Source organism: Leucoraja erinacea, chromosome 3 (genome assembly GCF_028641065.1).
Source record: "Leucoraja erinacea ecotype New England chromosome 3, Leri_hhj_1, whole genome shotgun sequence".
Lineage (NCBI taxonomy): Eukaryota > Metazoa > Chordata > Chondrichthyes > Rajiformes > Rajidae > Leucoraja > Leucoraja erinaceus.
The window spans coordinates 80,565,313-80,582,078 of record NC_073379.1 but is presented as its reverse complement, the minus strand read 5'-3'; the positions used below and the strand labels follow the sequence as shown (position 1 = coordinate 80,582,078).

General features: G+C 41.0%; 1 protein-coding gene across 4 annotated transcripts in view; it reads right to left on the bottom strand.

Annotated features, from left to right (window-relative positions):
- Positions 1–282: 282 nt before the first annotated feature.
- The window catches only part of carnmt1 (carnosine N-methyltransferase 1), a 49,282-nt gene continuing 32,798 nt past the window's right edge, over positions 283–16,766 (bottom strand). For 2 of the 4 annotated variants that reach the window (XM_055633060.1, XM_055633059.1), the window contains exons 7-8: positions 16,345–16,448; positions 283–6,866 (exon numbers count right to left, since the gene is read on the bottom strand). In XM_055633060.1, coding sequence (XP_055489035.1) covers positions 6,726–6,866; positions 16,345–16,448 — 245 coding nt within the window. In that variant the 3' untranslated portion in view covers positions 283–6,725. The remainder of the gene's footprint in view (positions 6,867–16,344; positions 16,449–16,766) is intronic. The other 2 variants (XR_008723224.1, XR_008723225.1) reach the window with 2 other exon arrangements.

Here is a 16,766-nt window from a genome sequence, read left to right as displayed (position 1 = left end):
ATTAGCCAGGAAATGGTGTAGGGTAGACTGATGGGACTGAAGGCTGATAAATCCCCAGGGCTTGATGGTCTGCATCCCAGGGTACTCAAGGAGGTGGCTCGAGAAATCGAGAATGCATTGGTGATCATTTTCCAATGTTGTATAGATTCTGGATCAGTTCCTGTGGATTGAACAGTAGCTAATGTTAACCCAATTTTTAAGAGAGGGAGAGAGAAAGCAGGGAATTATAGACCAGTTAGCCTGATGTGGTGGGGAAGATGCTGGAGTCATTATTATTATTATTAAAGATGTAATAGTGGCATATTTAGCTAACAGTAACAGGATCTTTCCAAGTCTGCATGGATTTTCGAAGGGCAAATCATGCTTGACTAATCTGGAATTTTATGAGGATGTAACTAGGAAAATGAATAAGGGAGAGCCAGTGGATGCTGTGTGCCTGGACTTTCAGAAAGCCTTTGATAAGGTCCCACACAGGTGATTAGTGGGCAAAATTAGGGCACATGGTATTGGGGGTAGAGTACTGACATGGATAGAAAATTGGTTGGCAGATAGGAAACAAAGAGTAGGGACTAGTGGAATATCGCAAGGCTCTGTGCTGGGACCACATGTATTTACAATATATATTAATGATTTAGATGAAGGGATTACATGATATTAGCAAATTTGCAGATGACACAAAGGTGGTGACAGTGTGAACTGTGAGAAGGATGATATGAGAATGCAGGGTGACTTGGGCAGGTTGGGTGAGTGGGCAGATGCATGGCAGATGCAGTTTAATGTGAATAAGTGTGAGGTTATCCACTTTGGTAGCAAAAACAGGAAGGAAGATTATTATCTAAATGGTGTCAAGTTGGGAAAAAGGGGAAGTACAACGGGATTTGGGGATCCTTGTTCATCAGTCAATGAAAGTAAACATGCAGGTACAGCAGGCAATGAAAAAAGTGAATGGCATGTTGGCCTTCATAACAAAAGGAGTTGAGTATAGGAGCAGAGGTCCTTCTGCAGTTGTACAGGGCCCTAGTGAGAACACACCTGGATTATTGTGTGCAGTTTTGGTCTCCAAATTTGAGAAAGGACATTCTTGCTATTGAGGGAGTGCAGCGTAGGCTCATAAGGTTAATTCCTGGGTTGGCGAGACTCATATGCTGAGAGAATGGAGCGGCTGTGTTTGTATACTCTGAAATTTAGAAGGATGAGAAGGTATTTTATTAAAGCATGTAAGATTATTATGGGTTTGGACACGCTAGAGGCAGGAAACATGTTCCCGATGTTGGGGGAGTCCAGAACCAGGGACCACAGTTTAAGAATAAGGGGTAAGCCATTTAGAACAGAGATGTGGAAACACTTTTTCACACAGAGTTGCGAGTCTGTTGAATTCTCTGCCTTAGATGGAGGCTGGTTCTCTGGATACTTTCCAGAGAGAGCTAGATTGGGCTCTTAAAGATAGGGGATATTAAAGATAGATCAGGGGATATGGGGAGGGCAGGAGAGGGGTACTAATTGTGGATGATCAGCCATGATCACATTGAATGCCCTACTCCTGCACCTATTGTCTATTGTAATGAGAATGCAGAAAGACTACCCGATGTCCTAGGTATACATTTCTTAAAGATCCCAAGTGATGAAACTTCATTTTCAATATAAAGGCGGACAAGGTAAATAGTACATTGATGACAATATTCTACATTTAAATTAGAATAGAATATAGAGAAACAGATATATTTACAAAATAGTTTATTGGTATTTTTTTTACTATTTGTTTTGCAAAACTCATTTACAGAAATTGATTTACTCCAGTAGGCATCTACACTGTGCTTATAATTGTAATTATTGGTTCAAAATACTGTATTTTGAATAGTGCCTATGCAGGAGAATAAAATCATGTTCAGCAAATAAGCCACCAAGCAATGGAGGCAATGCCTCAAATCATTTTGCTGAATCATTTGTCAGTTGTTTTACAAAACTGCTTTATCAGTGTTAACGTTGTTGTGAAACACTTACATCTAGAATTTTTAGATTTTAGATCCTTATTTTCCAAATACTTATGACCCTTGCTCCCCTGAAACATCAAGCCTCACACCACGCAAGTTTATGACTCTCTAAACCTCTTGAACATGCTTGATTTTAATCATTCCATCACTGGCTGTACCTTCACTTTTACTTGCTTCATAAACCTCTGCAAATCGCTTCCCTCCTTTAATATGGCTCCACATAACCCAAATTATTTCTGCTCTAACTTTGCCTATATGGCTCAATATTGCGATTTTGTCATTCTCTCAAACACTGTAATGAAATGTTAATATCTACAAGATACAATATGTAAACAATTTGTTATAGCTGCAAATGACATAACAGTAAAACTCCGATGATCCGCTATCTGCCAATTCAGAAATCCTAATGGTTCAGCATCTGTCTCACTTGGTAATGATTGCTGCACTCCCTTTCTGCTCATCCGTGCCCAGTTTCCAAACTTTCTTCCACATCCCTTGGGCCTGTTTTACACAATCAATTTCTACGTTCCTCTGGGCCTGCGCTCCCTTTCATCTATCGTAAATCTTCTGACAAAAAGTTAATTAAGAAATGTTGAGATATTAACAAAAATAGCATCTTTGATAGTCCAGAAAATCTACCTGTCTAGCAGCACCAATGCCCCAAGCATGTTGTGTTATCGGGTGTTTTACTACTTTCAAGTATTTTGTCTTTTTCTATTTTTTGTTCAAGTGTCTGGTCAATGTAGCCAGGAAAAAAAAAATTACATGGTTAACAATGGTTTAATGCTCAGTGGTAAATGGCCAAAATAATGCAAACATGAAGGAAAAAAACAAAGTACCACAGGCACTGGAATCTGTAAGCAGAATATGGCAATATTAGGAAGGCAGGAGCATTTATGGTGAGAAACGGAGTTAATATACAGGTCAATGACCTTTCAGTTAAACTACCTGTACTTGCACTCATCCTTCGAGCACAATCATTAATGGAAAATGTAAACTATGGTTCCAGTTTCCAGAACTAATTCTACTTATACAGTTTCATTAGAATCCCACAAAACTGGAAAGAATTTCTATTAGTACTTTTAACAATTTAATCTCAATATTCTAAAGGATTGATGGAATTTTTGGCGATTTATGTTTGAGACAGGCAATTTGCTTCAATTGTTGTATAATTTTTAAGCAACCACGTTGATTCTTGCACACTTACATGGTGGAAAAATTTCTAAGATATCTAAGAATTCAAACTGACTATAAGACAATCATTTTACCTCTTACAGATAATACTAAGATGCTTCATTTTAACAGTATACCCAGCAGAAAACACAGGCTAACTGAAATTCTGCAGTTAGCAACATGCTATCAAATCACCAATTGCACTTAGAATTACATGTCTATTGTTATTCAAATGCACATTTGCTTAATCTTGCTAGTATCTTAATAGGAGCCTTTGTTACAGCACCAAATACAATTGAGTTGCAAGATGTTACTGGCAAATACAGCTGAACAGAAAAAGAGGGATGTTGTGTACAAAGGTCTTGCTTACAAATCTGTCAGACGAATGCATTTGCTGAAATTGAGATGAACAGAATTGCTTACCTATTGAATTAATTTTACAGATACAGGGTGGCATCTTTCTTTTGCATTTTAACTGGGTTTAGGTTGACTATTATCATAATAAAATTGAACTAAAATGCAAATTCATTTAAGCCAAATTAATCTTAAATTGTTTAAAATACTTACTCGTATTATAACAATATATTGCAGAATGACATTGATCCATGGAGAGGATGTTCTTAGCCCATTCACCAACATAATAGGCACATAGTTTTTGAAAAGCTTTTGGCAAACATATTTGTTTAAAGAAGGCATATTTATATGTTCGATGCATATTTGTATCAAACAAAATTGTTTATATCTAAACAAGTTGAAAAACACTTTTGAAAAACATTTGTAAACCAAAGACAAATGTTCTGTAGGTAAAAAGAATAGGTTTGAACAAATCCCTCCTTTATTCATCCACCAAATAATTGGTATTAATCTGCATTAAGCTCTTCAAAGACAAATCAGTAAAACTGGAAGTTGTTTAACAAGTACATAATAATACGTGGATAATATTTGTGTTCAGACCCACCAGATCTAATTAAACATTTGTTAAATGAAAATGGCCATTTGAGTCACTGCCACAATGGTTCAACTAATGACAATTTCAACATTGATCATATTTTAAATAAAACTGAATTCATAATTGTCAGACAACCACATGGAACAGGCACCTTCAAAACCTTTGAAGATACTTCAACTTTTCTGGCGATGAGGTAGTCAGCTTTTGACATTTTTATACAATTTTCAGCACCCAGTTTTCCTAAAGTTTTAGAATCATATAAATGCCCTTCGTCTTTCTTAGAGGAAGGAGCATGTGAAATTCAAGAGGAAACTAAAAGGTGAAATTTGAATCCAAAACACAGTCGATTTTAATTTGGGACAGCACTTGGGTTTATTTGTTTGGAGTGCAATTGAAGTTTAAGAATTAAGAAAGCAATCTAATTCCCTGAAGCCCAATGATTAACCAGAACTGAAAACTTACTGAGGGGAAGCAGAAGTGGAGATTTTTATAAAGCTCGTTAATGTCATAGTTATCTTTTTAAATTAACTGCTCAGAGACAACTTGTTTGTGAAAACCTTCATACATATTTGCACTTTTTCCTAGTATGGGAGAACTGGAGGTAATAGCCAACAATTCCAATTTTAGTCATTTTTTACTGCACATTTTCAAGTTTGGAAATACTGATAAATCAACAGGAATGTTGATTATTTTTAACTATTGACGATGTAATGAAAATAACTGTTTTGCTTCAAAATGTTCAATATTTAGGAATTCCAGTTGTAAAAGCCTGAACATAGTTATTACAATTATTTTGTTTAACCTTATTTTAGATGCCAACATTTCAAGGAATTAAATTGTGTTTATATCTTTGGCAGATATGCGTTAAAATAATCACATTTTGAATAAACATCAATATTACAGCTTTAAAAGTTTTTTTTTTTTGTTTTGTTTTATTGAAACTGGATTGTTTTAAGTGGCATATAATGTAAAATGTCATTCAAAAGTAGGTGATCTGCAGATTACCCTTGTGCATTTCACAAAACATATTCTGAATTAGAGTTATCATACTGATTGGCGTAAGGAGTTCTTAATTTAAAAATTAAGCAATTTTCTGAATACCCTAGAGAAGACGACTCACTGACAACATATAGTATGTTGTACTCGCAACACTGACTGTATTGAATATAGTGACTGATACCTACTTTTGTCATGGAAGTTCAATTATGAGACTACACTGTCAGATCTTTTGTATTATCATGGGAATTATTAAATTATTCTGCAGCAATAGTTGACAAATGTTGGTAATTTTTTGCTACATTAAGTCATATGAGATTGTATAATATAGACTCTAATTTGTTTCATGAGAATGCATTAAAAATGTACACTGGAACAAAGAATCAAAATAACATTCTCAATATCCACTAACCTGTATGGTTCTATGGCAATTTCCTTTATGAGGATAATTTTATTGTAATTGCAACATTTTTAAAAGTGGGGATTAAGTTTGACAGAACTGTGGTAAGGTATCTGCAATTAAATCACATGATTGTGTGGTTTGGCATTGAACTTTACTCATGCCACAAGGAACGGTTATAATACACGGGAATGGTGAAATATCCGAGGAGTTAAGAAAGGCGTTATTGGTTTTAACGGCTGCATATGTTTTGGCATGATGCAAAGTCAGAAGCTGAAGCTGGTCTTTTCCAAACAAAGGGAACCCCATATATGTATAATTCATTTCAATATTTTTCATAGATTTTGTTTTAAATGTTATAATAGAAACAATAAATTAAGTAGACCAATACTGATTAACTGCTTCCGTAAGAACAGCAGCAGATGAGTTTCAAAATACAGTGACAACAAAGTGCAGCAACGCACAAGAATGCCAATGCTGAAAAGTCAGTCAAGACATGGCATATTTTGTGCATTTTACATCGATGATACAAACTTGTTTTAAGTACATCATGGCCTGAAGAGATCCCTGTAACCTAATTCAAATCAGAGTGCTAATCCCCTTTCCCCGATTTTAGAAAACTACATTGTAAAAGTGGAAAACTTATTCAGCTGTAACAAAAATGGTATCCAGCTAAAATAACCACACAAAATATTCAACAAGCTCAAAAGTCTACAAAAACATATACAATTCATTAACATTCTGATTTCAACAATGTGGAAAAATATGAAGGATGATGATACAATGTGTCAAGGTTTAGAATGTATGGAGGGAGTGCATGCACATGCATGCATGAGGGGTATCTCATTAGATTATTTCAATTATAATTGGCTACCTCGACATGGGGGCAATACCCAAAAAGAGGGACATGTGTATGCATACAAATACCAACATGGTAACATCAGCACAAAATAATAGAATATCATATCCTATTTTTTCTTTCTTCAACGTTGCTTCATTTGCCAATCTTATGGATAATTATTTCATTGCACATTTTTGGTTGTCCAAAATCACCACTGCAATAGTTTGGATTTCCTGAAGATAATTAAAAATGAAAAAGGCACTATTAGAGTACGGTGATCTCCTGAGTCATTGGATTGTCCTGACTCTGAGTAATTCCCTTCTCCATTTTATAATCTAAAGTCTGGAATCACAGAAAAACTCAACAGTTCCATTCTCAACTGTTTATTCGTGCGAAGCCATTTAGAGGTGATGCATATGCAGGCTTTCTGGCTACAAAGAAGACACAGTCATAAAGGAATTTTAACATGGATTGGTCATTTTCTGTATATGTTGATGGTACAGAGTTCTTTTCCACCTGCAAGAGAAAAAATAATTTTATCACCACAAAATTTAGTGAAATTAATGAAATAATTATTTTCCAACTAGCACATTGAAACTCCTGTTTCTTCCCACGTCAAAATGTTCATATATGGGTTATTTTTCTACAGATTTCAAGTTATTTTATAGTGCAAGGTATTGTTCTAAATGGGTTTTACTGTACGGAATTTCAAATAAAGCTTTGTTTCACACTTTTTCTTCCACAATTTCCTATTATTTGTTTTCGATCTTCCAATTTAATTTATAATTGGTGTTCATTTATTCTAATTCTCCACATTCCTCTCCCAACACAAAATATGTTATTTTTGCACTTTCCACCAGACCCAGCACACCCAGAATTTGTGCCAGATTTGAAAGGCGGAAATGAAAAACAGTTATGATACTCAGAGCTCGCTGGTACATGGCAGGCAGCACCATATACCAGCCATAATAAATCAAAATGTGAAATTATCTCACGCCTATACACAAAAATAAAGTACAGGTGCACAACCTTTTATCCGACAATCCAAATAACGAAAACCTCCGAATAGCGGACATTTTTTCGGTCCTGGAAGAAAGGTCCTTGAAAACGTTCACCGAGGGCGGCCCGCAGAGGTGACAGCGGAACCTCCGGTCGGTCCTCGAAGAAAGGGGAACTAAATCCCCATTCATAAAAGAGAAGGTGAGGGTATATTGCGCGGGAGGGTTAATAATTGACAATATGCTGCTGCCTGTCCGCTGAGTTAAAAAGTTCCCACGGTAGACTCACGATACACACTGTATCGTGAGTCTTGCGTGGGAACTTTTTAACTCAGCAGGCAGGCGGCAGCAGATTGTCGCTCCCTTCAGTTTCACCCCACCTACACCCCTCTGCTTCCCGGCCATGTGTGTGACCCCTTCCCTCCCCTCTCCAGCTCCCCGCTCATTGCACCGGCGCGGGGGCTTTGCACTGTCTTCACGTCGGCGATGCCAGCATACAATGCCAGTCACCGGAGACGTCAGGACCAATTGGACATCGACCACCAGGCCCGCCGCAAGCACGGAGAACCCAGAGACCCACAGCCTGCAGCAGCCCAGCCCAGCTTCGCTCCAACTACAGAGGAACCTGGGTTGCGGATGACGGGGCGCAGCTCGGGGCGTCGTAGGGGCCCATCGGGGAGCGGGTTCCTGTTGGTCCTGACGTCTCCGGCCACCTGCTATCCTCCGGGAACTGTACCGCCCTTGCAGGAGAGTGGGGTTGTTTGCAGTTGCAGAGGGAGGGGGCAAGGGCGGTACAGTTCCCAGTCTCAGCTCCAGTCCAGGGGGGTGGCCGGAGACGTCAGGACCAACGGGACACCGACCCCCAGGCCCACTGCAAGCACGGAGATCCCAGAGACCCACAGCCAGCAGCAACTCCAGCCCAGCCCCGCTCCAACTCCAGAGGAACACGTAGGGGCAGAAGCTGATGGTGTGCAAGGTACGTCTTGTTCTTGGGATGGCGGATGAGGGGGCGCAGCTCGGGCTGTGGGCAAACTGCCACTTGTCACCGTGATGGCCCATCGGGGAGCGGATTCCTCTGGAGTTGGAGGGGGAGGGAGGTATTGTGCTGTTTGATCGCCCCCTTCTATCCCAGGGACAGGGAGACACCGCGGCTTTTTAGACTGGTGGGCAATCACTTCCAAAGTTCTGCCCACACAGTCAGTACACCTCTCCTACACTGCATTTCATACAAACATTTATTCTGCAAGAAAAAAACTACATTGAAGACTCAAACTCGCGACCGAGTAACTGCCAGGATCGAGGCGCAAACTCGCGACCTAGCTCGGGGATTCAAGAATCCCTGAGCTAGGCCGCCTAAGGGCATGTAGCCCCGCTAGGGTGACATGAGTGCGAGAGGTGATTCAATGCTGCGGGCACATTTACAAATTCAGGAATTCATTCAACACACTGCATTTCATACAGACATTTATTCTGCAAGAAAAAACGACATTGAAGACTCAAACTCGCGACCGAGTAACTGCCGGGATCAAGGCGCAAACTCGCGACCTTGCGGATATGAGCCGAGCACTCTACCACTGAGCCAGCCATTAAAATCTACGCTAAAAAATTTCCATTCCGAAGGCCGACAAATTCTGAATTACGAAAAGTGTCTGGTCCCAAGGCTTTCGGATAAAAGGTTGTGCACCTGTAGTGGGTGAGTATTATTACATATCTCTTTACACCTCTTATTTTAAATTTGACATGTCTCAGTCATTTGACATTTGTGTTTAAAGGGTAATAGAAAATTAGGTACAGCTCTATTGATGACTATCGAGGCAAAAATTATATCTTTGTTCAAATTATGCTTCTTGAGAAAGAGTGGAGTGAGCGATTTCCAAACTGGCCAAAGTGCTAATCAAATTACTCCCTTTTCCAAACACAGTTCATATGTGGGAACGCCGACTGCAACATCGCTGAGCTGCGGCTGCAGAGCGTCCAGCCGCGGGCGGGAGGCACTGGATTTCAACACCACGGGGCCTGGTGTCCGAGTTCGCCAGTGTCAGAGGTCCGGCCGGCGCGGCCTGAGAACTTTGGACATTGCAGTCTTCAGGGAGGAAGCGGCCGCTTCAGTCCAGGCCGCTGAAGAATGTTCACCCGACGCTGATGATCCAGCTTCGCGGCAGAGGGCCTGAGAACATCAAGTTGGCTGAGGAGGCCACATATAGACCCCGACCTCGGGTGGACTATGAGGGGGAGAACTGGATATTTTTAGTGCCTTCCCTCACAGTGAATTCTGCTGTGGGGGGACGTTTCATGTTGATTTCTATAGTGTACTGTTCTGTGTCTTTTTTTCTTTTTTTTCTCTTTTTTGTTTTGTATGGATTTATTGACATTTGATCTGTTCAATTAATTTAATCAATCTCTGTAAAGCACTTTGGTTCAAATACTGGTTTTGTTGAAAAGTGTTATATAAATAAACATTATTATTATTATTATTATTATATTCTTATCCCCCCCCCCCCACCCCCATGACCTGTATTAACGCACATCGACCCGGCACAGACATATTCGCACTTCTGACTGTTTTACTGTTCTTTTTTTTAATAAATCATGTTTCTCGGGGTATTTAAATTTTATTGTTTGTTTAAGTTATGACTATCTGATGAAAGCCGCATACCAAATCTTGTTGCACCTATGTGCAATGACAATAAAATATATTATTATTATTATATTATTATTATTATTCTAGGGCATCAAAATGTTTACTGCTTCCAGCTTCAGATATAAAAGCCATCCCCAACAACAGTATTGTGATGTACAGGTTTGTAGTTTAATTGGCTTTGATAAGTTGTAATTGTCCCTAGCATGTGCAAGTTAGTGCATGCGGTGATTGCTCATCAGCACGCTGAAGGGTCTGTTTCCACTCTAAGGTCTAAAGTAATGTCTGGGTACATAATACAATAAAGTATCATTGAACTATTGATCATCCCAATCTAGGATATCACTGTAGGATGTAACAGCACCGCCTTCTCAAAAGCAATTAAGACTTAAGATTTAATAAGACTCAAATACAGGCAATGATAGTGTAGCCATAACCCTTAAATGGATTTGAAAAGGCTCATTTTTACTTGCCTCCTTATTATTCTCTTTTGTTCCAGCATTCAATTTGTCATTTAATATCTCATGCTTTTCACTCCATAACAAGCCTTCCTTTTGTTCTTTCCTTCCCTCCCTACATATCCTAAATATTAAAAATAAACTTGTTACATGTTGAAAAAGCCCCTTGGAAGACTTAGGAGATTTGTCATGTTGCCGAATATTAGTCATACAGCATGGAAACAGGCCCTTCGGCCCAAATTATCCAAGCCGACCTAGATGCCCTATGTACACTAGTCTGACCCGCCTGTATTTGGCTTATTTCCCTCTAAATCTTTCCTGTCCATGTACCTGTCCAAATGTCTTTTAAATGTTGATATAGGACCTGCATCAACTACTTATTCTAGCAGCTCGTTCCATATACCCACCACCCAGTGTTTTCTTTTGAACTTTTACAGGTGTATGGCAGCGAGCATAATGACTGCATCATGGCCTGATTCAGTTACTCAAATCCCTAGGAATGAAGGAGTTTGCAGAAAGTAGAGGACAGTGTCAGGCCCATCATGGGTATTGACCTCCCCACCATCGAGGGGATCAGCAGGAAACACGGCCTCAAAAAGGCAGCTAACATTAAAGATATATTCCACTCTGGCCATCCTCTCATCTTGCTGTCACCATTGGGAAGGTGGTACAGGAGCTGAAGAACCATGACTGCCAGGTTCAAGATGACTGCTAGGTTCAAGACCAGCTCTTCCATCAACCATCAGGATCTTGAACTGCAGAACCCTAACCGTAACCCTACCTCAGCAATAATCTGCTATGGATTTTATTATGGTTGCACTACTTACTTTGGTTTGTACTATTAGGTCTGGTTACTGATTTATTGTGTTATAGATCTGATAATCTATTGTGTTATTGATTATTGTATATTTATTTGTGGTGTCAATGGTTTGGCACTTTATGGTACTTTGTTTGTCACATGTACTGAGGAACAGTGAAATGTGTCTATAAAGCCACAGTGTAATGATGTTATTGTTGTTCCTGGTGCAAATGACAATGAAACACTCTTTAGGATACAAGAGTGTTTAATCAAAGGCTATTTATCTGAAATATTAACGAATTATTAGTGGTCACTGGTTCTATCATATCTAAATAATTTTAAAACTGTGTGTGTGTGTGTGTCATTTTGCCTTTGAAATGTCTCCTCGAAAACCAGACGCAAAAATGGGAAGAGTTTTACATATTTCGGTAGGGATTTACCTTATGATTTCAAAAATCCACTCCTCTGTAAATTTGGTCAATTATTTCCCCAGATTTTGAATAAAATTGTTCACAAAACTCACTTAAAAAAAAAAAATTGCCGCTTGACAGCTGCTGCCGTCACAATGGCCACATGCCCACCAATCGAGGCCCACCTGCCTCCTGGCCCCGCCCCCAGCTGTGGATTACAGAATTGTTCATTTCTTTTTTTTTCATTTTTATTGTTTCTCTGTGTCCCTCTCTGTCCTCCCCCCCCCCGACCCGGCTCTGGATTAAACATCTGCTGTTTTGCACGAGTTAAGTCACCCCCGCACCCCGTTCTATAAAAGGCGCAGAAAGAAGGAGCAGGTTCTTCAGATCCAGAGGACACGTGCATTCTTTTGTGAAGTCATGACCCTCCCCGCTGTGTGTGTGAGCGGGGGAGTGGTTAGTGTGTGTGACGATCCAGGCTCCTCCTCCCGAACTCCAGGGAGCTGCCGTGCAGGAGACTAGCGCGCAGCATTTCGAGAACTTTCTGAGCACTTTAGTCAAACATCCTCTAGCGAGCGGTTGAAGCACCCTTGCTCGAGGCCCACCTGCCTCCTGGCGCCCCCGCTGTGGATTAAAGCATTGTTTATTTCTTTTTGACAGCGTACATTAGAAGGGACCCGCTGTTTGTGGGGGCAGGTGCTTAGTGTGTGTGACGCCGCAGGCTCCTCCCCCGAATTCCATAGAGCTGCCGACAGCTTTCGTGCATGAGACATGCAAGCTTCATTTCCGGAACATTCTGAACGCTTCGGCGGTTTGCGCACGCTGACATTTCGCTCCCTCTGCCTCTCTGTGTCCCTCTTTAATTAGGCAAGGCAACTCTAATTAGGCAACACAGCTTTAGCATTTCCAAACCAAATGCAACACAGCTTTAGCATTTCCAAACCAAAGGCAACACATCTTTAGCATTAACAAACCAAAGGCAACACAGCTTTAGCATTTCCAAACCAAAGGCAACACAGCTTTAGCATTTCCAAACCAAAGGCAACACAGCTTTAGCAATTCCAAACTATATTTTCAAACCACATTAAGGGCACTGACAGGTCAGTAAAAGCATTCAAAGTTTAGTAGACATGTGTTCAGTGTTATTCACAGCTCAGACTGAGAGACGTGACCCTCTTGCTCCCCCATCTTGCAGAGACTGACTGAGGCACTCAACACTTCCGGGTTTTATAATCCCTCCGGAAGGGGCGTGGCCTTCAGGAGAAAGAACCTCAACATTTTATAAACATTAATAACTCTTTTATTTTTCATTGATGGGAAAAATCCTCTTGTCCTTTGCAGTGGAGGGGGACTGAGTAAGATGGCCAAACATCACAGCCGTAAGTGGCAGCGTTTTTTTCTAAAATCAATATACAGAACAACAGGAAGTGGTCAAGATCAGACTTTTAGTAATATAGATTTTTCGAGTTTTTTTACTGAAATTGTTCGCCAATCTGACATCTTTTTAAAATTAACGTGCTGAAGCGAGCTGATGACGTCACAATGCCTTTGTTCCTCACGGCAAGCTGCGCAGTTTTCAACGCGTAGCCATGAGCTGCGAGTTACATGGCACAGCCGCCCCCTCCCCTCCCCCCCCCCCACCGGATCTTGATTGAAGCCGTTGAACACGTGATCAAGTCATGCTGCGCACTCCGCCGGGCTCCTTCAAGTTCTACAACATGGCGGCGGTCGTAATCGCAGCTCGGCCATGGACAAGCGCAGTGGAAAAGTGGCCATGGCAGCCATCATAGGAGACGACCTCCTCTCCGTCTCTCACGCACAATCGTCTGTCACGCAGGTGGGTGCACTTCCCCTCGCAGAAGCCATGATCGGCCGCCCTCCTCTGCGTTTCCGGGAGGGGAGAGGGGGGAGGTGGAGGGAGGGGGCAGACGGGGAGAGAGAGGAGGGAGGGAAAGAGGGGGAGGAAGGGGGAGAGAGGGGGAGTGGAGGAGAGTAGGGGAAGGGAGAGGGAAGGGGGGAGAGGGAGGGGGGAGAGAGGAGAGGAGGGGGGGAGAGGGGGGAGATAGATGGGAGGGGGAAGGGGAGGGGGAGGAGAGGCGGGGAAGGCGCAGGAGACGAGGTCGTCCCGTGATGCCCTCCACCGCCACTTTTCCACTGCGCTTGTCATCTCGCCTTTGAAACACATCTCCTCGAAAACCAGATGCCAAAACGGGGAAAAGCAGACGCCGCGCCCCACACCCCTGCGTTGAAGGAACGGGACCCAACGGGTCCCCCTTGGACTAGTAACTATTAAAACTCTGATCGTGTGTGTGTGTGTGTGTGTGTGTGTGTGTGTGTGTGTGTGTGTGTGTGTGGTGTGTGTGTGTGTGTGTGTGTGTGTGTGTGTGTGGTGTGTGTGTGTGTGTGTGTGTGTGTGTGTGTGCACGTGTGTTCGCGCATGTGCGATTCACATCTCCTCAAAAACCCAATGCGGTAACGGTGACATTTTTACATATTCCGGTAGAGATTTACCTCATGATTTCGAAAATCCCCCAATCTGAAAATTTGATTATTTCCCGAGTTTGACATATTTTTAAAATCTAACGCGCCGAAGCAAGCTGGATGACGTCACAATGCATTTTCTCCTAGCGGCAAGCTGCGCAGCATTTTCAACGCGCAGCCTCACTGTTTTCCACGAGCTGCGAGTTACGTGGCCCAGGCCCCCCCCCCCCGTTCTTCAAAAGACGCAGAAAGAAGGCGCTTCCGAGACTTTCCGAGCGCTTCCGTGGTCGACGCATGCTACCTCGGGTCGGATTTCCCGAGAACTACTGAGAGCTTTGGTCGACGCACAACGCACATCGGCTCGGTTTTCCCGAGACTATCACAGCTCTTCTGAGGTCAAAGCACGCTAGCCTCAGGAAATTCCCGAGAGCTTTTTACCAGTCGGGCCCTGTACTAGAGCTCTCCCCCCCCCCCCCCCCCCCATCCCCCCCCCCCCGCCCGCAGCCCCCCCCCCCCCCCCCCCCCCCCCCCCCGCTCATTGAGGGGATGGGACCCCAACAAGTCCCCCCTGGTCTATTAAAGATAAATCTCTGGGCTGAAGAATGGTGTGTAACCAAACAAAGTCGAAAAGGCACACAGACGCCTCTATTTTCTCAGGAGATAAGTAAGTTCACCATATATCTAACGACTCTTACCAACCCACAGATGCACCGTAGAAAACATACTACTGGGTTGTATCACAGCTTGGTTTGGGAACGGCTCTGCCCATGACCGCGAGAAATTACAGAGTGTTGTGAACGTAGTCGAGACCCACACAGACCAGACTCCCCACCACCGACTCCATCTGCACTTCACACTGTCTCAGGAAAGCAGCCAACATAATCAAGGACAATTTTCACCCCTGTGATTCCCTCTTCTCCATTCTCCCGTCGGGCAGACAATACAAAAGGTTGAAAGCATATACCACGAGACTCACAAACAACTTCTACCCCTCTGTATCAGACTACTGAACAATCCTCCCAGAAGCTAGAATGTAGTCCCGATCTTCCAACCTACCTTAATGTAAACATTGAACTTTTTGTCTGGAACTGTAATACTATAATGCTGTAAACTATATTCTGCATTGTGGTACTTTTATTTCTGCATTACTTGCTGTACCTTTGTATGGCTTGATTATACTCATGTTTAGTATAATCTGATTTCATTGGATGCAAGCAAAAGCTTTTCACTGTACTGAGGTACACATGATAATAACCATACCATATTTAGTCTTGAGTCAACTGCAACCACTATGAAGGTACAGTTGGCAACATCCAATAAATATGTCGAGGCAATTTTGAATTGCAGTCAACTTTAAAAAAAAAAATTTGATTTCTGAGTAACACATTCTAGCGAAAATAATGTAACTTTCCCAAATAATAAATCCTTACTTCCCAAAATCATTGAATGACATTTTCTAAATTTTTAAGCAAAATGTTACAATATTTCTGGTATTTTAAATCTTGTGAATACAATAAATGTGTTCTAAATACAACAAATATATTATGTATTCGTTGCTCAATTCCAAATTTGTGCCCCTTATTTTTTCCTGTATATTCTATGGCCAATTGCAGAATTGATGAATGCCCAAAAAAATTAATTTACTGGAAAAGATATTAAACGTACTTACGAATATCAGTGGTAATGATTTGATTTTTGTTTTTAGTTCTGTATGTGCTGAAATGATACAAATTCTCCACAATTTTAATTCTACAGATTCTATATCAGAAGTCCATAGATCTTTAAAATATCAACTTGGATGATAAAATGAAGAAAAAATGTGGCGTTGATCAAGTCAATATGATTTTGATTTTGACATTGGCAACTGTAATCCAATATTCATATACAGAGACTCAATACTTTGTTCCAATTCAAGAACGAACAACAATATCCTTAAATTAATGTAAAATGGGCCAGTGCTATGACATTCATTTTTGGGTTTTACTAAGATTGATAATTAAAAGTTATACAAAATATTGACTCTCGTTAGTCATGACAACATTTTTATCCATGCATGGGTTGCCTCATTCTCTCATCCTTGTCGAGGGTAATTAAATATAAAGGATATAGTGCAAACTGTAGTGCATAAATTAATCTATACAAAGGGATTGACTTTTATATCCATAGTGGTCTTATCTATTCTTAAAATTATGTATGATCAAGGTTCTTACCTCCAAGTTGAATCCATATTCAAGTATACAATGCCTGATATCTTCATAACTCAGTTCAATTGATTTTTCATTTGCCATATTCTCAAAATGATAGAGCAATGGACCTAGGAAAAAATTGTTTGGTTTAAGTAGCAATTGATCAATTAATTTACAAGATAAGAAATAAGATGGCTCACGGCACTGCAAACATGCAGAGAAGTTTGCATATAAAGTGGTCAATAAAGGAGAGCTTTGTAATAGATTGGGTATTATTTGTGATTTCTGTTATATTAGAAAAATGCATTAAAATTTATCACACTGTTCTACTTGGAGTATGCTGAGATTCATCTTCAAAATTCTTATATATTTGATAAATAATTGAAACAAAGTTGGTATTTAGTGTTCATGGATTAGTTACCTGCATCTACACAGCTCCCTGATCA